The sequence below is a fragment of the Aphanomyces invadans genome (assembly GCF_000520115.1).
Source record: "Aphanomyces invadans strain NJM9701 unplaced genomic scaffold supercont1.35, whole genome shotgun sequence".
NCBI lineage: Eukaryota > Oomycota > Saprolegniomycetes > Saprolegniales > Verrucalvaceae > Aphanomyces > Aphanomyces invadans.
Genome location: NW_008580180.1, coordinates 161,196 through 182,462, shown reverse-complemented (window position 1 = coordinate 182,462; position 21,267 = coordinate 161,196). Strand labels below are relative to the sequence as shown.

General features: G+C 55.0%; 9 protein-coding genes across 14 annotated transcripts; 5 read left to right on the top strand and 4 right to left on the bottom strand.

Moving 5' to 3' along the window:
• Positions 1 to 283: 283 nt before the first annotated feature.
• H310_11946 (hypothetical protein) lies at positions 284 to 906 on the bottom strand. Its single transcript, XM_008878827.1, has one exon. The coding sequence runs from the start codon at positions 850 to 852 to the stop codon at positions 328 to 330; it is 525 nt and encodes a 174-aa protein (XP_008877049.1). The 5' UTR covers positions 853 to 906; the 3' UTR covers positions 284 to 327.
• A 568-nt stretch (positions 907 to 1,474) lies between these two features.
• H310_11945 (hypothetical protein) lies at positions 1,475 to 2,311 on the top strand. The gene is made up of 3 exons (XM_008878826.1): positions 1,475 to 1,709; positions 1,758 to 2,010; positions 2,091 to 2,311. Exons 1-3 carry the CDS (start codon positions 1,521 to 1,523, stop codon positions 2,246 to 2,248), a joined length of 600 nt encoding a protein of 199 aa, XP_008877048.1. The 5' UTR covers positions 1,475 to 1,520; the 3' UTR covers positions 2,249 to 2,311.
• On the bottom strand, positions 2,054 to 3,916 carry H310_11944. 2 transcript variants are annotated; one of them, XM_008878824.1, is made up of 6 exons: positions 3,825 to 3,916; positions 3,270 to 3,769; positions 3,091 to 3,194; positions 2,800 to 3,044; positions 2,582 to 2,719; positions 2,054 to 2,486 (listed from the first exon to the last, which is right to left on the bottom strand). In XM_008878824.1, the coding sequence occupies exons 2-6, from the start codon at positions 3,725 to 3,727 to the stop codon at positions 2,286 to 2,288; spliced, it is 1,146 nt and encodes a 381-aa protein (XP_008877046.1). In that variant the 5' UTR covers positions 3,728 to 3,769; positions 3,825 to 3,916; the 3' UTR covers positions 2,054 to 2,285. The 2 variants fall into 2 exon arrangements, with proteins under 2 accessions (XP_008877046.1, XP_008877047.1); XM_008878825.1 differs by having other exon boundaries at positions 3,270 to 3,916.
• Positions 3,917 to 4,015: 99 nt separating this feature from the next.
• Positions 4,016 to 7,445, top strand: H310_11943 (hypothetical protein). Its single transcript, XM_008878823.1, has one exon. It carries the CDS (start codon positions 4,035 to 4,037, stop codon positions 6,888 to 6,890), a length of 2,856 nt encoding a protein of 951 aa, XP_008877045.1. The 5' UTR covers positions 4,016 to 4,034; the 3' UTR covers positions 6,891 to 7,445.
• Positions 4,018 to 8,472, bottom strand: H310_11942. 2 transcript variants are annotated; one of them, XM_008878822.1, is made up of 10 exons: positions 8,350 to 8,472; positions 8,185 to 8,260; positions 8,072 to 8,128; positions 7,953 to 8,023; positions 7,807 to 7,899; positions 7,677 to 7,760; positions 7,538 to 7,609; positions 7,421 to 7,484; positions 7,268 to 7,362; positions 4,018 to 7,197 (listed from the first exon to the last, which is right to left on the bottom strand). In XM_008878822.1, the coding sequence occupies exons 1-10, from the start codon at positions 8,437 to 8,439 to the stop codon at positions 7,096 to 7,098; spliced, it is 804 nt and encodes a 267-aa protein (XP_008877044.1). In that variant the 5' UTR covers positions 8,440 to 8,472; the 3' UTR covers positions 4,018 to 7,095. The 2 variants fall into 2 exon arrangements, with proteins under 2 accessions (XP_008877044.1, XP_008877043.1); XM_008878821.1 differs by having other exon boundaries at positions 7,268 to 7,484.
• A 490-nt stretch (positions 8,473 to 8,962) lies between these two features.
• On the top strand, positions 8,963 to 10,256 carry H310_11941 (hypothetical protein). 4 transcript variants are annotated; one of them, XM_008878820.1, is made up of 7 exons: positions 8,963 to 9,113; positions 9,172 to 9,259; positions 9,324 to 9,392; positions 9,453 to 9,524; positions 9,586 to 9,705; positions 9,753 to 9,854; positions 9,917 to 10,256. In XM_008878820.1, the coding sequence occupies exons 1-7, from the start codon at positions 9,007 to 9,009 to the stop codon at positions 10,049 to 10,051; spliced, it is 693 nt and encodes a 230-aa protein (XP_008877042.1). In that variant the 5' UTR covers positions 8,963 to 9,006; the 3' UTR covers positions 10,052 to 10,256. The 4 variants fall into 4 exon arrangements, with proteins under 4 accessions (XP_008877042.1, XP_008877039.1, XP_008877040.1 ...); XM_008878817.1 differs by having other exon boundaries at positions 9,753 to 10,256; XM_008878818.1 differs by having other exon boundaries at positions 9,586 to 9,854.
• Positions 10,257 to 10,419: 163 nt separating this feature from the next.
• H310_11940 (hypothetical protein) lies at positions 10,420 to 14,164 on the top strand (the record flags this gene model as incomplete). Its single annotated transcript, XM_008878816.1, has 12 exons — positions 10,420 to 10,644; positions 10,703 to 10,828; positions 10,928 to 11,416; positions 11,464 to 11,603; positions 11,656 to 11,764; positions 11,809 to 11,891; positions 11,945 to 12,482; positions 12,540 to 12,650; positions 12,720 to 12,883; positions 12,995 to 13,116; positions 13,216 to 13,432; positions 13,481 to 14,164. 12 exons carry the CDS (start codon positions 10,420 to 10,422, stop codon positions 14,073 to 14,075), a joined length of 2,919 nt encoding a protein of 972 aa, XP_008877038.1. The 3' UTR covers positions 14,076 to 14,164.
• A 445-nt stretch (positions 14,165 to 14,609) lies between these two features.
• On the top strand, positions 14,610 to 19,730 carry H310_11939 (hypothetical protein). Its single transcript, XM_008878815.1, has 6 exons — positions 14,610 to 14,840; positions 14,893 to 15,105; positions 15,172 to 15,479; positions 15,562 to 15,673; positions 15,729 to 17,146; positions 17,230 to 19,730. Exons 1-6 carry the CDS (start codon positions 14,630 to 14,632, stop codon positions 17,887 to 17,889), a joined length of 2,922 nt encoding a protein of 973 aa, XP_008877037.1. The 5' UTR covers positions 14,610 to 14,629; the 3' UTR covers positions 17,890 to 19,730.
• H310_11938 (hypothetical protein) lies at positions 17,155 to 20,408 on the bottom strand. The gene is made up of 2 exons (XM_008878814.1): positions 18,534 to 20,408; positions 17,155 to 18,458 (listed from the first exon to the last, which is right to left on the bottom strand). Exons 1-2 carry the CDS (start codon positions 19,744 to 19,746, stop codon positions 17,905 to 17,907), a joined length of 1,767 nt encoding a protein of 588 aa, XP_008877036.1. The 5' UTR covers positions 19,747 to 20,408; the 3' UTR covers positions 17,155 to 17,904.
• Between the last annotated feature and the right edge of the window lie 859 nt (positions 20,409 to 21,267).

Below are 21,267 nucleotides of genomic sequence, written 5' to 3'. Positions count from 1 at the left end.
AACATGGCCATCCACGCGGCCGCTTTGACACAAAACACTCCCTTGAGGAGTACGGAGCTGACTGAACACCCTCGTTCACTCATACGCAGAAGCTGGCGACGGTGTGCTCTGCATGTAAGTAGCAATGGATGGAGGGGCGCCATGGTCAGCCAGCCCGCAGTGCATTTCACCACCTTGTTGCTCGACAATGGGGAATTCCCTTGAACGGTTCTGGCAGCGTCGTGCGAGTCCACAGCTTCACTGAAGCACCAGAACCAGCCTGGACACGTTGACGAAGCGCCGCTTGACATCGAGACGGAGACAGGTATATAAAATAGGGCAAAAACTCTAGTAGATATGCTTGTACTTTTCCTTTCGTTCGGCGCGCTTGACTTGCATGGTTGATTTCGTCTTGATCTTGCTCGAGTAGTTCTCCATCTTTTCTTTGTTGCTCTCATGGCGCTGACGTGCTCGTCGAGACACGTTGCGGCCTTTCTTCGACGACGGCAGCGTCGACGCTTTCGGGAGAAAGCGGTCGTCCGTGTCGGCGGCAAACGAGTCGAGTGCCTGGGTCAACGCGGTCACGACGGGGGCAGGCTTCCTGGTCTCCTGCACTTGCTTCGCATGGAGCTCTGCTTTTTGTTCGTACAACGACTCTTGTTGCTTTTCGTGCTTGCGCGCGTCCAGAAGATCGCGTGCAGCCGATTTGTTGTTCACGACCACTTCGCCGTTCGGACCTTTTTGCAGCTCCAAATCAAGCGTGGAGAACGCCGACAGGATTGTCTTGCGCTCGGAAATGAGGTTGTTGGCGAGGCCGGCAGGAGGCAGTGCCCCCGTCGCCGTCAGGAACGCGCTCAGACCGGACATGGACATGATTGTCACGGGCAAGGTCAATGTCGAGATTGGCTGCTCCTGGTCAGCGCTCGCAGTTCCACCTATCCTGCGGGCCATCCATTGGCCAGAAAATCCGTTTATCAACCAATGGTTTGCCTTCATGTTTTTGAAATATTGCATACGTCGATCCATCTACTTTATTCCCAACATTTAATTTGTCTGTTCTTGAGCGTTCACGTACATGAACGATCGATCGCAATCGTTCAAAGGGGCCTCCCCGAGAACGGGCAGCCTGCAATGAAGGGTCAAAGGCTTATCGATGGCGCCGTCATGCAATCGCCGCAGCTGCTCCCCAGATTGTATTTCGAAGAGCAGCTCCACGCCCCTTCGCCATGGATATACGCTAACAACGTACACCCCCGCCGTTCTCCCTTCGTTGTTCAAGACGCAAGGGCTGCTGGACGTGGGGGATACGTCATGCACCCTCGGAATGACCTTGAATTTGGTCGGCTCGCTTACCGAGCAAAGCGCTAGACTCTTACCCAGAAGGATTCGAGTTGCAAGAAATTCGAAATATCCATTCATATTTTGAAGATTTAGGGTGGTGTCATGGGGTTGTGAAAAATGAGTTTTCTCTATCACGTTACGATAAAATAGCTGTCGGATCTTTAACCAGCACATTCCTCCCGAAGCTCCTGCTCGACACCATGGCGTCGTATCTCGACACAGGACTGCATGATCAGCTGCGCAAGCTTGAGCACATCCATTTGAAGCACCAAGTCGTGACCGTGTGGTACGTAAAGAACCAGATCCGCGTGCTGGAACAACGCACGGCGCAGCTGGATCCATCGCCCGCAGAAGCGGTGGACACCGCCGAATTCCTCCTACATTTCGTGGTGCGTCGAGTTTGACGGATGCATCCCCTCATGCTTTTGATGATGTAGCCACTGCTTGTTAAGCTTATCTTGGCGCAACGGCAAGTACAGATTGCAATGCTTCGATGGATTGCAAACTTGAATCGTGCGTTTGGCATGGACGTACTTCGACCAGTCTCCACGGCCATCGTTGCGGGTGTCCTCAAGTCGTCGCGGGGTCTTCGTCGACAATTCGTCATGCAGACTCTTATCCATGCGACTCGCTTCGACACACAGATTGTCCTCGCCGAAATGGACCGCCGCGACATGAACGATCGAGCAGGTACATTTTGTAACTCTATCTCCATCATGACGAGGGGAGAATACGATCTCATCCTGACGACCTTGATATTTTTTCATTAGTTCGCGTCGAAATGCATCGATACATGTCAACCATATTCAAAGAATGGTCGCCGTACGACATGCAGTATCGTGCCCCCTCTCCATCGCAACCAGTCCTGCCAACCCATGCAGCCGCCCCACCATCCTCGTCGCTTCCAAGCGCCCCAATTGCAGCTTGACCAAACTTGACTAAATACTAATCGTTCTATGGCTCGTTCATGTGCGATCCATAGCCACTGGTGGAGTCGTTGCTACGGCCGGCACGATCGTTGGTGCAATGGCAATCGGAGGTTGCTTCAGCTGTTTCAGCACGTCGTTGATCGTCGCCAAGAACGCTTGGGTTTCAAACAAAATGCCGCTCACGTGGCCCGCTTTAACATGTTGAAATTGCGCGCCATGCCATCGTCGTCGGAGCATCTACAAGCATCGTACTCGTCAGCACGCATCGACCACCCAGTGATCGAAGGCCATAGCTGCCTGCGCATCATGCACCAATTACAACGAACACGAACCTCCCATTGTTGGGCATTCGCCCCCACGTACTGGTCTTCCGTCGCGTGAGCAAAAATGACAGCGTCCGGTCGCCGTGGCGGGGGAAAGTTCTCGAGGTTGGTTAGGGCCAGAAATGCCGCAAGCCGCGCTTTGACGTCCTGCGCAGGATGGGTCAGATAGAGCACGTCGGCAGGGCACGAGAGTGAAGCGCGCAGGCTTGGTCCATGGCACTACGTACATGCTGTTGTGATGGTCCTGTGTCCGATGAATCGAACTGGTTGTTGGTGTGGTTGGCCAGCAGGATATCAATCAATGCCAAGTCGTCGCGATCGCGTTGGAGGGATGTCCAGTTGCACGACTGCGACAGGAGGCCGCGAGTGAACGGCGGAATCGCAGACGGCGGCGCGATCCACGACGCGACCCCCACATCCATGGGACTCAGGGATGCTGCCATCGCCGCATGCAAACCGCCCATGCTGCCACCTACACGATTGCATGAGATCGTCGACTTGATTGAGGAGGAAAGGACCTGCAACGACGACGTGCTCAAACCCCCACTCTTGCTTTGCCCACCACAGCAGGGACTTGGTTTCCTCGATTGTGGCCATGCCCAAGATCGGCAGATCGCTTACTCTGTCACAGGTACGTTATGCGTCACGACGACATCTCGTAACATATCAAAACTGCAACATGAAGTCTTGCACTCACCGTCGAAGCTTGGAGCCTTTTTGAGTAGTTGGCTTGCGCTGCCCGTAGAATGCGCCTTCCAACACCAACGTTGACACTCCTGCACGAGCAAGGGGCTCTGCAATTGCTCGCCGGCGATGAGTGCACCCGTGCTCTCCTGTCCCGGGGAGGAGCACGACCAGGGCTTCACCGCGTCCTCGAACTCGAACGCGAGGGAATTGAGACGTGGCGTCCATTAGCATGGCTGGGTCGGACAAGATGAGCTCGAAGCACGCATGTTGGCTTTCAGGAGGAAGAAGGAGGTCACCATCGCGGAGTGTAGTAGGAAAGCGTCCGCCGACCCGCGTGTGCCCTTTGGCGAGTTTGCGTTTCAGAGGAGACGACGACGCGGATGGGTTTGGGTGAAGCAGCGTCAACTGCATCGAGTCAATGGGCTGAATCGCGTACTTGTCGTTGGTCGCGAGTCGCTTTTCCAGCATCGACGGCACGTGGACATCGCCCCACCCTTCGCTAAAGAATCCCTGGGGAAAGAACAATGGGCTGTGCGAGAGCGACGCGCACACGACATCCAAGTACTTGTGGTGCGCGCTCGTCAGTCTGTCCAACAGCCGCGCCGGTCGTCGTAGCGCGCCCAGGAGGTTCCAAGGATGGAGCATCTTCCTCCTTGCAGAAGGTCAAGTGTCGTCAGGAGGCTCGCTTTCCGGATAAATGTGCATGTACGGATAAGATACACCAATCACAGACTTCCTGGACTCGATTTCGCCTACCACAACTGTACCACATGCAATGGGACGGCAGGGCCGTCGCCAGACGGGACGCCATGTTGATACCTCTGCTTCCAACGCATGCGAGGGTGAGGAAAAGTTCCATCAAAGCGAAGATGGTGGACTGGCACGGGCCTCCGAGAACACGTGGTTTCTCCAGAAGTGTCGCGAAGGCGACTTGCAAGTCCTCGATGTGGCAAGTCGATCCCCGCCCATGTACCTTCCACTACGATCTGGCCGCCTCAGTGATATCATGGACGAGGACGGCAACAACGCGTTGCTGCTGGCAGCGGGTGGTGGACACTTGAAGCTTGTGCAGGGCCTCTATGCACTAGGTTTTGACTTGCAAGTCGTCAATTTCCATGGAGACAACGCTCTGCACCTCGCGGCGTTCCAAGGACACGCTGCCGTCGTGTCTTGGCTGGAGAATCAAGGCGTTGGCATTCATGTGGCCGAATACGATTCGGACAGACGTGACGACGATGAAGGTCACGACGGCGTGGTCAAACACCATCATGAACAAACGCATCCCCTCGACCTCCCGACGTCAACATCAACGTGGTGTCATGAGGCTCTGTGTAGTCTCTTCTTCGATTTCGTTCGACGCGGGGACGTCTCCGGCCTTGACCAGCTCGTGGAGAACGTCGGCCGACACTCGTTCCGATGGCACATGACCGACGACGTTCGCCGAACTGCCCTCCATGTCGCTGCCGAGTCGAATCAACTGGGGATGTTGCAGCTCCTTCAGATGAAGCCGCTCCTGTCGCTGGATGCCGTAACCATCCAACGAGATACGTGTTTACACGTGGCGGTGGCGGAGGGACATTTGGACATTGTGAAATTTCTCACCGGCCAGTGCAGCCGGGACGTGATCCACGCCATGAACTCCCAGAGGTGGACGGCGCTCGAAATGGCATGCTACGTTGGTCATGGCGAAATTACAATGACGTTATTGAAGACGACGTCGTTGGTATTGTCGTTTGCGTGTTTGGCCTTGGCCGTGCAAGGCGCCCACCCGTCGTTGGTCGAGAAATTGCTCGCCTTGCCAGAAGCGTCACATTACGTGTACGGCACGGAAGCGACTTCGGGTGATTCGTTGCTGCATATGGCATGTGCCATGCGCGATGGCCACCTGTGCAGTGTGCTCTTGGATCACTTCTACTCGTCCAGTCGCGACGTAAACCAGCCGATGCAATGGGTGGACCTTGCCGACCGTGACGGATGCAATGTTGCCCAGTTAGTTGTTGGGCTGAATTGGAGCGAAGGCGTCCGTGTGCTTCGAGACCACGGCCGGCTCTCCATGGATCAAGTGGTCGAAGCAACGACTGTCCCGTTTTTTGTCCAGCATGCAGCGCCCGACTTGTTTAGTTTTACGTACAAGCATTTGTCAGCAACTTGGCAACAACGCGTGTTCGAAGCGGCGATTCAGTCCAGTCGCAATGACCTTGTGGCGACATGCAACCGCATTCACGATGACAATGCTGCTGCTATTATCACCGTCGCGAGCAGCCCGCGACCAATGACGCATTCCAAGCAACGTACTCGTGCGAATGGCGTGAAAGTGGGCCGTGCAGATGCCAGTATATCTACGACGTCCGACCCGGCCTCCTGCCCCGCCTATGTGAGCCAGGGCACTGCGGCGCATACACCCCCAAGTGAACGAGGCGAGCGCGTCGTTGCCCACGAGCTGCGAGAACGAAGCGCTTCGTCCTCCACAGATTCCTTGCAAGAGTGTGAACAAGTTGCATTTGGCGACCTCATCCTGGACGTGCCTCTGGAAGATTGCAGTGGCGACATGCATCTTCGTCAGGATATTGTGTACCATGGGATGCATGCTGCGTGGGGCAAAGTCCTCGTGTGCACTCGTCCGTCGTCGCAAGCGGCGGCACTGGAGCGGCTCCACGGCCAAACGCTTCGACAGTTGCTAGCCCATGTCGATGGCCATCGCCTCCTCCATTACGTGGACGCGTCGATGCCACCCCACTTTGAAAGCTCTGCAACCCCGCACTTTCTCTTGTACGAGCACGCTGCATCCACTTGGCGACGCGCGTTTCATTCGAAGCCGCTTCGTTTGAGTGCAGATGCGGTGGCAGTCTTGCGCAATGCCGTCGCGGCGGTGGCCTGTCTCCATGCCCATGACCGCGTCCATGGTAACCTCACCATCGACAGCCTGTGGCTATTTCACGCTTGCAATGGCGCGCCGTCCTCAACTAAACTCCTCTGCCGACGGTCTCAATGGATCGACAGAACGCGGCCACGTGCCCAGGAAGCCTTTGCACACGACGTACTGTCACTGGGCCTGTGCATAGCGTATGCCTTGCGTGGCCGCGATGACCGCTCTACCTCGCGTCGAATCGAGGGCGGCCAACCGATCGCATTGTCGAACGAAGCGATGGACCTCCTCGAGACCATGACACATGTGGACCCCCATCGGCGGGCGACAATTGACGGCGTCCGGGGGCATCCCTTCCTGTGGACAGGAAGACAAAAGCTGGCTTACATCGAGACAGTCGCCAACGATATGCTCGTCGAGCTCCAGAAGCGACAGCACTGCATTGGTGCATGCTACCCAGCACCAGACTGGGGAGCGCCGCTCCAAGCGCGGGGGTTGGACGTCCACCGGCACCGGCAGTATGACACGTCCAGCACCATCGACCTCGTGCGGTGGATACGCAATCTCAAGCAGCATGCAGCCGAGTTGTCGCCAGAGGCATGGCGCCAATTGCAAAGCAGTCGCGATCGATCTCACGATCACGACATCTCGATTTGGCGCCGACAGCGTGTGCTGGAAGAGTTTGTCCAAGATGTGTTTCCAGATCTGGTGTTGCGGCTGTGGAAGTGCCTTGGTCCGTTGGAATCGATCGATGGCGAGACTTGATGGCGGCGGCGCACACTCCATTTATTGTCGTCTGGTACCGGCACGGCCTCTGGGTCGAGGTCCTATTCTATTTGCACCCAACACAGGAGCGTGCATGCGGTGGGATACGGGGCGAATGTGGAACGTAGCAATAACGGTGCCATGGCATCGAGAACGACTGGACGGACTGTGATTATCTCTCATGTCTGGGGCAAGCGAGCCGGCCTCAGCGCGCTTTTTGCTTTGCTGCAAACGCTTGAATCTCGTCGGTGCTCCACCACTGCCAAAATTCGGCGAACGAGATCTTGTTGTCGGCTGACGAGTCAAGCTACACCGCCACGGGATTCGAGAGATAAATGTCTTGTGCAGACGTCGAACCTCGCCGACACTCGCCATACCTGGGTAAACGCTTCCTTGATCTCGTCGACCGAGAGCGGCGGGAACGTCCCAAGCTCCATCGACAGCGCGGCAAACTCGGACGCGTCCATCTCTCCTATCGCGCATCCATCACGACTCCCACCGAGACCAAAATCTCGATGGCATGTGCGAACCCGAATTGTCCTTGTCAAACTTCTGAAATGCCTTGAAAATCGCGTCTCGCTCGCGGTTCTCGCCCTGTGCCGGCAAGAACGGATGTATTCATGACGGTCGAGAGAAGAGGAACGGACCTTACGCTCCAACAACGTTTTCTTGTACGCTTGGATGTCGTGGGCGAGGCGGAGTGCGTCCATTTTCTTGCGCTGGTGCGAATTGCAAGTTGGACCATGCCGAGAGGGGATACCGGAGAAAATTGTAGCGGCGACGTACCAAAGAGGCCACGGCAGGGGCATCGCCAATGTCTTCGTACATGCCACACGCTTCCGCCCACACCGACTGCGCGTCTGCATGTTTCTATGGAATCACACGTACAGCCACGAGCAGGAGCAGCGACTCGTACGTCTTGAAAGTAGCGCAGACTTCCGACTTCCTGCAAGATCGTGGCCATCCCGCGCTTCGTGTCAAGCTGACTCGGTGCGTGAAATGCCAAGTCCTAACGCAGCATGGGCGTTTGTGGCCATGACGGGTGCCCTTCGGATTACGTACGTTATAGATGTTCTTGGCACTGTTCAAATGATGCTCGGCCTCCGCCACGTAAGCAAGATGCTTGCCGGTCTCTATCATGCATAGGAGTGAAGTCGGTCCGTTGGACTTGTGGAGCGTACGAGGGGGTGTGGCTTCCGCGAGGAGGCGCTTGATCGATGCCAACGCGACAAAGCATGCTGTGGGTTCACGCAAAACATGTGAGAACGACGAAGGTTTGTCGAAATGCTCTTGCCAGCTTCATTTAGCCGCACATCGACAGGATTCACGTGTTTAAAGTGAATGTATAGCTTGGATAGCTTGTGCAAGACCTGGACAAACAGCCCACGATCACCATCTCGGACTGTTTTCGTCGCATGCGGAACGGCCGAGATGTGCATGGCCAGTGGAAAGTGTGTACCTGATACTTTTCAATCGCTGTTTGGATTCCTTTCGCCGCTTCCTCCAGACTCGCGCGCTCGGATGCTGTTGACAAGTTGGACGTGCTCATGTCGGCGCGATTCACACGAACGCCGAAAGGTCACGTCCGAATATTATCCGGAAAGGCTCGCTCCACGCACATGACGCATGGCCGCCGCCATGGAAACCCTCATGAACGAGTCTTGTTCAAGGGGCATCGCCTTGACCTCGTATCGTTGCCATTGGACCCTTCCCGCCACGCCAGTAGTGCGTTGTCGGAAGGCGGTGAGCTCTGGTCGGCATCTTGGCGTCGACGCCACTTCACACTATATGTTCTATGACTCGTACGTCGAATTGCCTGTACGAGTACGTACGGACGCGATGTCGTGGTGCACGATTGCGATTCCATGCAGGCGCAAGCAATGCCACTTAGCCGTCGATTCCGTGCTGGTTGTCCCGTTGGTATGCACGTACTACCGACGTTGGTGGTTTTGATTGGCTATTTCTATTGGTATGGAATCAAAAACGGAATTAAATTCGGTTGATCGCCTAACCAAAGGAATTCCTTGTAATAAAATCCCACGAGGTGGTCCGAATTCCATTGGCGGGTACTGCGGAAATATAATACACGGGACCAACCGACCGACGCAAAGCACACATGACGACGCCACGGCCGCATGAGTCCCAGCTCCAGATCGTGGATGCGCATCAAGCGCTTCAAGTGGATAACGAATGGTCGTCGGAGCGGCTGGTCTTGCATGTCAAGTACGTGGCCATCCTGACATGTTTGGTCCTTGGTGGCATCACAGGCATGCGCTTGTAGGAACATTGTCGGGACGATCGACGTACAGACACCCTTGGACCTCAAGACGATAGCCCTGCATGCACGAAACGCAGAGTACAATCCCAAGGTGCGCGTGGTCCGATCCTCATATTCAAGTGTATCTCATGTCGGATGTGGCACGGTGGACGTAGAAATTTGCCGCGGTCATCATGCGGCTCCGCGACCCCAAGACCACAGCACTCATGTTTTCGTCTGGAAAGGTTCGTCGATGCTGTGTAGGGTTGAACGATTCGTTGATGATATAATCCGCGACGCCGCAGATCGTCATTACAGGAGCATCCACAGAGGCGTTCTGCCGGCTCGCGGCAAGGAAATACTGCAGGGTTTTGCAGGTATCTCGTCATGGTCGTGGCGCTTCGAATGCTGCTTGTCTTGACACACTCGTTGACGCAGAAACTCAACTTTCCAGCCAAGTACAACATGTTTAAGATCTGCAACATCATGGGGACGAGCGACGTGCGGTTCCCCATCCGCCTGGAAGGGCTTCTGAACGACCACTCGCGCTTCTGCACAGTACGTCGTGCGCCATGGGCGGACCTTGACGTCTGTCGGTCATGTAGTACGAACCCGAGTTGTTTTCCGGGCTCATCTTCAAAATGGTGGACCCGAAGTTGACGTTCCTCATTTTTGTGTCGGGGAAGCTCGTCGTGTGTGGAGCAAAGGTAGGCCTTAGTTGAACGAGGAGTTGGTGGTGCAGTTCAAGAGTATGTGCATGCTCGTCTAGGACACGCATGACATGCACACCGCGCTGGAGAAGATGTACCCGTTGCTATTGGGGTATCGCAAGATGGCACCAGCACCGTCGCTGGAGCCCGTGGCCTTTCAAGAGGCTGCAGATATAGATCACCAACATGGATAACATGCGACTGCGTTGTTACCACACCACCGATCCCCACCCTTGGCGTTCCTGTCCATAGAGTCCTAGTCCCATTCCATGCGTGGGTTTACCCGCCAAAGGTGCTCCTCATCATCGCCATTTCCATGATCTTCTCTGTCCTCTCTGCGCAGTCCTTCAGCACACGACCTTGGCGCTCCAGCCGCCGCGCTTCTGGCCGTTACCCGAGGTGAAATCCTCGTATTGGGTGGCAGAAGCTCCCACGAATACAATAACATAATAACCTCAAGTCAATCATCGTAATTTATTTCATCCTGTGCAGGCGACGAAACCGTTTGCATGGTGACCTCATTTCGATCAAGGTGCTGCCGGAAGGAAGCAATATAGCGTGCATGAAGCGTCGACCTCGCTTGGACAGCAGTGTGTCGCTGGAACTACCGCCGCCCGAGATGCTTCAGCGTTCTGTGACCTCTGTCACAGACGACAGCAGTAGCTCCCCAACGTCATCGTCCCCGGCGTCGCCCAACCACCGCCGCAACAACTCGCGCCAATACAGTCTTCCTGTGTTGAACATCGGCTTTTCCAACTTTAAGTTTGCAAAAGAAGATCACAAACGGGTACTCGTTGGCACGGTCGTTGGATGTTCTGGAGTCTTGACGGAATCCTCATGGGTAGAGCCCGTCGCCTTCCAAGTCCACAGGGTCGCCAATCCAATACAAGGCGGCAAATTCACCAGCGACGCGGCATCGCCGGACGCCGACAAAATCGGCTGCGACACTCGCATTCCAGCGCATCGCTGAGGTACGAATTCGTTCTTGCATGGCTTTGCTCGTCCTCCTTTTCGTCCATCCTACACCAACGGACTGTAAAGTGTGATTGAATCTCACAGCTTGTGTCCAGGACATGGAAACAGGGCACGCAAGCGATCCTGGTCCATCTTGTCGCAGCGGGTCGACCGATTCGGACGATGAATACACGCGGACTCGGAGGCCGTCACCTAACTCCCCGTCGAAACCATCGAAGCACATCACATCCTACTCGTTGTACCTTCCCGATTCATGCAGCGGCCTGAAAGACCAGTTCCTTCGCATCAAAGAGCGCTTCACAAAACCCGCAGCTCCAACTACGGCTGTGAATGACGCTACTCCTGGCGGCCAAGCAGATGATGGTCCTGCAACACAGTCGCCAAAGTCGCAGGCCACCTTTCCCGACAAGCCCAAGACCAATAGCTGGCGTGGGCTGGACCCGAACGATCGCCGCCGTCTCACTGCCGACTCTGGTGGGTGGATCGATCCACGGGACCTCTTGGACCCCACGCGCAACGAAGAGATTGCGATGAAGCCCATGGAGCTCATGCACGAGCTGGCGAAGCTCAACGCGTCAGCCAAGGTAAGCAAGTAAAGCGTGTTGGGGTGCATACCCACCATTGAGTGTAGAAACTGTTTGCCGATGATCCTTGGTCGCATGGAGCGGAGCGATGGGTGCTAGAAGGGTCCCATCTTCGTGGATACATGACGTGTTGGACGATTGAGCGCGGTGGCGAGTTGGTCGTGATGATTGCTCAAAGTATGAAAAGGTACGACGAAAACGGCCATGCCAGTGTGATTCCGTTTTGATCACGTTTGTAGCTTGAATGCCAGCATTCATCCCGACATTTCATTGCAATGGATCGGGCGACAACTCTACGGGCTGACGATTCAATTGCCACTCACACGCAAGGAGCTATCCATGGAACACGTACGACACCCCCATCACCCTTGCCTTCATACCTCGGACGGTAGATTACAGTCGCATCTGGCATTGATGTGGCCCTAGCCAAGATGTTAAGTCTTCCAGATGTGACGTCATGGCCTCGATCCGCAACGTACGTGCATCTTTGTCATGTTGTGTGTTTCATTTCTCATGTCACTGGGATAGAATGGCTGCCGATATGGGAAGAGCCCCCATGACGACCACGGAATTGGCTGGATTGCAAGATCGATCGAAGGCTTTGCCTCGTCATGAAAGCGTGGCTTCCTTTGTGGTGACCGCAACGGCAATCACGTCACCGACCTTGTCGTCTCGATCATCGACATCGTCGAGCCATCATGTACGAAGTCAATCGACCGACTCGGCTCCGTCCATCTTGAGTGGAAGCAGCGGGGAGAAGCCACCCGTGTCCAGCAAGGCTTCAGCGTCCTTTGTGCGAAGCTTGTCGACGGATTTGTCCATCAAAGTGCCGTCCTCGTCGCGGCTCAACGACACCAAGTGGCAGCAACAGCAGCTGAAACTTTTCTCGGGAAGAAGTGATGGACAGAGCGATGGCAGTGCGCCAAGATTGGCTGTTGGACCGATCCCTCCAACCATGGTAGTCGCGTCGACATCGACGGCGTCGACGTCGACTAAAACGTATCATGCGCTGGCCGCCCCCACCACAACGACGACCTTGTTCGAGGACGATCCGTTCCAGCGATGTGTAGGGAACTGCTCTCAAGGAGGCAACACCACGCGAATGCTGACAATTGTTTTGCAGACACCGGACAAGACGGGGTGGCTGAAGAAGCGCAGCAGCGGTCTAAACGCGTGGCAGCTACGTTGGTTTGAGCTGAAAGGCAACCGATTGTACTATTTCAAGAGCGAAAAGGTGCGTGGCTCCGTTCAGGGGGAATGTTGGCCTTGTTGATACAGACACTGATTCGTGCTTCTGCTGCAGGACGGTATACCCCGTGGCGCAATAGTGCTAGACAAAGTGCACTGTGTCAAGGATGACCAGTCCACGGGAAACGACATGCCGTCGTCCCTCACGATCGCCCCGTCCTGCGGAGACTTCATTTGTATGCTCAAGTTTAGCAACCGTCTGACGTACCATTCGTACAGGTATGAAGGGTGGCATTGCTGCATGACGCAGGTTTTCGAGGACGTGACGAAGCTAGCTTGCGCCCGTTCAATTGCATTCTCTATTGTGAGATGGCACTAATGCCCTGGTAGCCGCCGGAGCTGCACGCTGCGGGTGGAAGATGGGGAGACTACCGCCGAGCTCAACAGTTGGATCAACGCGATCTGCCGAGCGTCGTTTCACTGCTATTTGGCCTTGCCTCCATCCCCTCAAGGTACATCAATGAGCCAATTCGTGAAGCAGGTTCTTGTTTTAGAGTTGCTTTCCCAGGAAAAGTAGGACAGTGATTATGTACCTGTGTGTTGCTGAGTAGGCAAGGTCAAGCAGCTACAAGCCAAAAAGTCGGACAACGAAATGTACCAGTACAGCAGTTTTCAGTACCTTCGGGAAACCGACCCGTTGCTGTGGGAAATCAACCCGTTGGACCAAACTGCGATCAGGAAAAAAGCGGCAGCTGCCACGTCGGCCACGGACTATTCGTTCTTGTTCACAAAATTTGCCCAGGTGCTCAAGAACATTGTGCTGCCGCGGTAGGTGACCATTTTTGAGGAATGGTGATTTGATGTGGACGATGGTAGACCTCGGCCTATCAGCATCGAGCAAACGCTTCGCGACATCATCCCGGAACTGTTCTTGATCAACAACATCTTGTATGGCGGCGGGGAGACGGAGAGCATCGACGACATCTTTGAGGTGCTGGAAGGGTATGTTCGCCGGTTTGCCGCCACGCATGACGAGTGTGTGCACATCGTGAGTGCCATCTTGCAAGCGTGTGCGCGCACCATCGCCGGCGGGGACTCGTACTTTGTGGTACGGACGCTTCTAGGCAGCCCATCGATGGTGATTCGACCAGCACACAACCATGGCATGCCGATTGTGATTGACATCAGCAGTGCAAAGCCGACGTTGTTCACGATCACGCTGCAAAGTGTGTTCATGTTCCACACCGTCGATGAGGTTGAGAGAATGGAAGAATCTGACGACGTCGCTCCGACATGTCGTGTCCAAACTTTGCACGTCCAAGAGATCGACTTCGAAATCAACAAGTCGACACGTCACCTCAAGATACGTCAGCTCTTGAACGACGAAGATGAAAGGCCAATGGATCGAAATTCCCATAGTAGTCGAAGCATAGACCACGACTACGGCGCGCTGCTCGACGGCCTCGGTTGAGTCAAGAGTGCTTTAAGAGCGATGACAGGTCCTCGCGACGTAGGTAGGGTGACGTAACTTAGCGCAATGCATTTTGAATTTTTCCGTGCCATGTCTGCCTTTTGTCTAAACGATAAATCTGTCTTGTACGTTAGCGTTTTCGCTCAGGGGAACCAGAAACACCTGCGACGATCATTACGACTGAGATGTCTTGCAATACTCTCCGTCTTGAAACCTGTGAAGGCCATTCCCCACCTCTATGCGCTGCAAGTGACCTCCTTCGAGACAAAGGCACGGTGGGAGATTATATCCAGCGCGAAACGTTACCACAAGGACTTGGTGCAAACACTACGTGGGAATTCTCGTCATCGAACGCATCATGCGACCGCAGAGATTCCTCTGCCCTTGGCGGGTGATGTCCCAGGTGCCACTTGTCCGTTCTCGCGCAATTTGAAGAATGACGAGTTCTCGTTATACGCACTGTAGAATATCCAATCGGAAGGCTCGAAATGCGCGCGCACTTTTTTGAAACGTTCGGCAGTTATTGCGCTTTCACCGGTGTTCCAGCAAGGCTAATGGGGAAGCGGCAGAAGTCGACGGCGGCAGCGAGTGGAACACATGTGCCAGAGAACAAGCGCGGGAGTCTCGTCATATCTGTTAAGGGGAATGAGAAAGTGGCACCTGGCCCTTCTTCAAAGTGGAATGGACTGTCCATCCTGCACGTGGAGCACGAAGCGACGCTGGAAGAACGAAAAAAGTCTCTCATTGCGAATGTACCCATATTGAGTCAGTCTTCCCAATGTACGATGATCCAAGCCCTCGTTCAAGTTGATTGTAGGTATGGTGGTGTCGAACGGTGTCAAGGAAGCGGACGTCATGGAAGGATTAGTTCCGATGAAATTCTCTGCGAATGAGCCCATCATTACCAAAGGAGACACCGACACACGGCTGTACTTTATTGAAAGCGGGCGGGTGATTATTTCTAAGGCTGTTCGAATCAAGAAGTACGACGACGGCGCCACATCGTCTCGCGAAGAATACGAATACTTTGGTTCGTACTGTCACTCCTTTCCCCCAAATAAAGTAATCTTACACCGCATTCGGGGCATGTTGCCAGGTGAATACCCGTTTGCGATGCATGGCGAAGCCCAGCGTACGGCAAATGTGGTAGCGGAGGGAGACGTGAGATGTTTTTCCATGGAACTATCCGCTTGCAATGCTCTACTTTCCTCGGTCCAGCTCCTCCTTCACTACCGCTTTCTCATGCGCGAACATGGAGTCTTGGACAACTTGAACGTGTTTTCGGCTCTGAATCCGAAGCAACGCGGCCGTATGCTGGACTTGACCATGCTGAAGGAATACGCCGACGGCGACTACATTTGCAAGCAAGGCGATTGTGACGACCAGTACTTCGTTATCGTCGAAGTATGCCAGCTCGCATTATCATGGCTTCTCGCTTGGCGCATGTGTCGCCATGCAAGTGCTTCTGAACTGACGAAATATGTAGGGTACAGCCAAAATATGCATAAAAAACAACGGCGTCGATGTCGAGCTCGTGCGCAAGGTACCGTTCCAAGGGTTTGGCGAGATGGGTTTGTTTGGGAAGGCGCGGACCGCAGGTAATGCTGACGAGCTGTGCACTCCAGCAGTGTTTGTTCTCACGAACATTTATAGATGTCATTGCAGTCAGTGAAGTCACGTGCATCGTGATTAACCGGGAAAGCTTTGTGAAAGCGCAAAACTTTGTTTTGGACGGAGACGCCGAGTCGATTGCGGCAACGAACCTCAGCAACGAGTGGGAGCTCATGCGCCAAGTTGAAACACTGCATGAGAATCCGCACGTTGTTGCATATCTCACGCGATTTATTCGTCGGTTCAAGCGCAGCCACAACGCCAAGTTTATGGGGAAAACGCTATATACCGACCTATTTCGACGCGTATTTCACAACCCCAAGCTCGCGCTCGAATTTCCAAGCATCTCGAACAAGATTGACTGGTTTGATGCGACGAGTGCGATGAAACTCATTCGGTACGAGGCAAAGCGCCTTATGACGAGTCGAGATCCGTCCAAGGCGGACACCATGGCAGTCCTGCACACTGAAGACTTGGCATTCCTTGGACGGCTCACGGATACGTCGTCGCTTCTCGATAAGTTTCGTGTGGCGGACGCACCCAATACCCCCGAACAAAAGTACGCGATGGCGACGCAGCTCGCAAAGATTATGGAGTTTGTCAGCTTCAAAGCGGGAAAGCACATATTCAAGCAAAACGTTGTCGAAGGCAAGGCGTACGTAGTCTTGTCAGGCGTCGTCAACATTGTGCTTGAAGATTTTGGCGCGACTACGGGGACTGTTGGTCGCTCAAGTGCCCCACCAAACATCATAGCATCCCTGTCTGCGGGCGACTCGTTCGGGGAAATGAGCCTCGTGACCAATATGGCCCGGTCGGCATCCGCGATCGCAGGCACGGACGCCGAGTTGATACTGATTGAGCGTCGAAATTTCGCGAGGTTCTTTGCGTCGCGACCAGGCTTCAAAATCCGTCACTACATCATCGACCGCGCCGACTTTTTGGCGAGAATTTCGTTTTTTGCCAAGTATGATCACAAGAGCTGCATCCGACTCGCGTACGACATGAACGAGGTCAAGTTTAATGGCCGCCACATCTTTGTCTCCGAAGGCCAGCACGCGTCAGCGTTTGTCATCATCAAGGAAGGTCAAGTAGGGGTGTACAAATCCATAAGCACCATAGTCAACCCAACTCAACCAGAGAAGACTGACAGTGGCGCAAATGTTGGAACCGAGAGCACCAACAACTCATGCATGCTCGTCGCGTACCTCGGTCCAGGAGAATGTATTGGATTGTCGACTCTGCAACCAGCCGCCGTGGAATCTGCGACGTTTGTGGCAATGACTCCTATCGTGGCACTCGAGTTGGCCGACTCGAAGGTGAGGCGGCTCGAAACTAGCGTGCAAGACCTCATCAGGAAAGCTCTGGGAAGTCGCGGACAGTACGAAGCTCGGACAGCCATGGACATGGCGTCAAAAGGCACCATGTTGTTGTGCAAGCCCGCAGCCCCCTGGTGTTCTGTGGTACGAAACTTCTCGTTGCATGAGGGGGGACCTGCGGCACATAAACTTCCAATCGATAGCATTCACTGGTGTCGAACGTGTAGGGAGATGACAAATCGAGGTTACAACACCATATCGACGAGCGGGAAGCGCGGAACAACTCGACGAGCTGCACAAGAATCATGTCAATCTTGGACGAAAGCAAAAATCACTGGCATGAAGGAGCTGAGAATGACCGTGGTAACCCTGGCTTCCTGAATGAAGAAGAGGTCCGAGATGGTGCTTTGCCAGTGCATGAGCTACCTCAACCAACCAACAACCGCGTGTTGTTGCTTGGATCATTTCTCTCGAAGGCTATGAATTCGCTTCACAAGTCCTCTGGTATTGTGTCTGTTGCTGTATCACCGGCGCCAACCTCGGAGAAAAAGCTCCACAAAGGCTATTGCGACACATTAGCGGATCACGACAAAATCCAAGTGAAGCAAGACGCAGACAAGGAGTCGGTCCACAAGCAACACTCTCACTATCCCCACTCGGCCATCGACAGGCAGAATGCGGTTGCCGACGTAACATCTGATGGCAAGCATTGGCCAACTCAACTCAACGGAGCCTGTCAGCACAACCATGGCGAGGATTTCGACGACGTACTACAGGAGACGAGCAATCGTTACGACGTCAGATACGACAACTGCGCAGAAGACGACGATGCCGTGAGTCATATGTGGCAGCTCGACCGCATCGTTACAGACAACTTGTATTTATAAGGCCGACTACGATCTTCATGACAGCCCGGATGCTTCAATGGCAATGCGTTCCATTTGCCTTTTGATCTCCATCGCGACGTCCAAGTCCGCGACATCGGGAGCTATGGCCGCGCCAAGACGCCGCAAGCGCGCAACGAGTACGACAAACTTGCGCATGCGGCCGTCCGTGTGTCCGTTGTTGTCTTCGTCGACGTCGTTGGCGATCGTGTCGTTGTCGCGATAGTCGACCACGGGCGTGTCTGCGTTGCTGCGGCTTCCTTCAACACTCGTGCTCCCGCGGGGATGATGATGGTTCGACTTTTTGGACGCCTTGTCACACTTGTGCTGCTTCACGCCGCGGAGCAAGCACGCATGCGACGCGACGAAGTGAAAAGTCTGATGAGGCAGTTTCACATCCCATGCGACCGCGACATGGCCCATATCCCATGCCAGCCTGTATGTCCACGAGTGCGTGACCAAGCTGGTAGATCCGACAGCCGGTGCCGCCGCCGCCACCGTGTTATGCACCATGTGACGGACGAGTTCTCGCACTGGAGCAAACCCAATGTTGGCAAAACTCGTCGACCCTCCTAAACAACGCCGTCAACCCTCCACGAGAGCATGCCACCCACACCATAACGTGAGGCATGGACGTTGGAACGCACCGTAAGGCGCCTGTGGAGCATCATGGGGAGCGTAGTAGCCGTAGTCAGCGTCTGGGAAATGGGTCGCGATGCAATCCCACGCACGATCGGGGCGGTCGTAGGGGACGTCGAGGCCTTGCAAATGGAGCGGGACTGCCCACGTATGGAACAAGAGATCTTTCGCACGGCCTGTGGCAAACAGGTGCTGCTGCCACGTCGCCGGGTCCACTTCGTGGAAGCATGGAATGAGTTCACGAATGCGCAGCGCCGTGATCGCGAGGTCTCGTTGGTTCGCGACCGTGCGCGGCTCCTGCGCGAGCTGAAGCATGTGGCGGCACAATGTGGCGGTGGTCGGGTAGTCGACTGCGACGAGTTTCTCGAGAGCAATCAAGCGCCACGACTCATACAACGTGTACGGCATATCGATGAGCGGAAGAAAGTCCGTCAACCCAGGGACGCGAGCCGCGGCATTGGTTGCGAGGCGCATCAACAGATGCAACTCGACCTTGTCCATGTCGGACCAGACGAATCGGACATGACCAAAATGACGCTCTTGGTGCACCACAAAGTACTCGTCCGACGTGGGCACGACCGGATCAAGCCCATCCGATGTGGGAATGGTCGTGGCGGTGGCAAAGATTGCGCCAAACAGATTCATCTGCGCCGCAATGTCCGAACCACTCGTCGGGTTCATGCACACGTAGTCGAGCCAGATCCCACGTGCCCGATTGTTGTCCTGGTCGGTCGGCATCAACGTCGCGATGTACGTGGAAAGCTGGCGGGCCTCCGCTTGTGTGAGCGGGACAGCGTACGGCGGCTCGTTGTCGCATCGCACCGTGAACGACTCGCATCCCAGCGCAAGGGATCTCTCCTGCCATCGATGGGACAGCGCAAAGTGGTGTGTTGAGCACAAATCCTCGACTGCCACACGAGTACAATGGATGGTGCGATCATCAACTCGAACGACAAGCCGAACTTTGGCCTTTGGCAAAGTGTGTGGTGCGTCGACCGACGATGCCGTTGGCGACAAGAGCGGGGACACATTGGTCGAAGGCGGTGGAAACGACGCGTGGACCTGGTCAACGTGAAGAGGGAATGCAGCGTCGTCGTGGATGGCTTGAGGGTGACCCTTCGGTCGCTTTGTGAACCATCCCTTGACGTGCGCGGCGACGTTGTGCAGCATTCGAAACGGATTGTGCCAAGTACTGCGTTTTTGCGCGGTCGAAACGGCCATGGTCGCGACGCAATGATGCGCTGAAGGGCCGCTATTTTAAGGCTGGTAAGGGATGGGGGACGCGCGTTGTTCTCGAGGCTGTGCTTGAGCACGTGAGTTTGTGAAAAGGCATTGGGCTCGATGGACGACATGCCCACTGCTAATCCAGCTACGAGTTGCGCGATCGAGGTCCCTTCACGTTGGGCTCCAACGACAGCCGAGGGTCGCTGGAGGGAGGTCAAGTGTCACCGTCGACGTGTACATTGGCACCGGCGAAATCCATGGATGCGGCGTCCTCGCGCTTTGTCTGACCGACCCAAACGCAACCGTGAGTCGTCGTCGCGACCGTGTGTGAGGTCGAACGCTAGCGGGTCCGTGAAATGGTCGGCGCGTCGTGAGCTGCAGTAGCGGGACCGACGCGGTCGTGGTCGCTGCAACATGGATTGTCTTGACTCGCGTCGCGATTCAAGTGCATGACGACGGATTCAAGCTGGATCGCATGTCGTGGATCGCATCATGCACGTTCATCCTGTGAGACTCCATGCTGACCCGGAGGAGCTGCCCACACACGGCTCGAAGGGTCTTTGGATGGAAGGGGTAATGACTGGGCATGGAGCCACTTGTGAAAATACGCTGCCACGCCTGGTCTCACGTGTAGGTTTGGCTGGGAATGTGATGCTCGGCACGACCTTTTCGCAAGCGGCGCACAAACATGTCTGAAGTGCAATACACCATGTAAACTTGAGTCGCAGGGGCACAACTTGGACTTCCTCGAGATTGAGCAGGCGGCGAAGGGGATACCGCTCGACGCGTGAGTACAGGTCCAACCGAGGTGCGACAATGGGTTCGCCTATGGCGGCACACCATCGAAGCCGACAGGAGGTCTTCCGGAGGTAGAAAGGCCACGACGAGTGCTTTCATGTCCGACAGAGGCACGATCCCGCCTTCATAAGTCGGGGCTACATCGATCGCAGCGCCGATTCCGAAACGACTCGGCGTCGTTCTCACGCCCTCAACGCGCGGACGCTTTCACGGTGTACAAGAACAGACTCTTTTGCGACTGCAAGGCTGTCTTGCGCGGCCCCCGGTCGACGTTGCAGGGCCCGACTGCCAAACTCCGTCTGCTGCCTCTCCAACTTGCCAAGATCTGCACATGAACCGCATCGAAAAACCTTTCCAATCCGACATAAACTACATACATCCAACATTTATCCGACCATTTTGACCACCCTATTGGTCATCCGACATGGTTTTGTTGACTTATTGGTCAATATTCCTAAACTGTTCATGATTGGACGATTGGCGTGTCGGGCACACGCATAATCCGTGGCATATACGGATAACAAGGTATGGTTGGCTAATAATCCTCATAAACCTATCTGCTATGAAGCCAACATCCCGTCAAGTTCCGTCCAAGGCCACCATTGCAGCCTCCGTGCTGGGGCAGTCAACCCGGCGGACGTACAAGACTTACCAAGGCCAGTTCCAAGCATATCTCAAGTCGAACAAGGCGGGCCAAGAGCCTGAAAATGCAACAAGCGA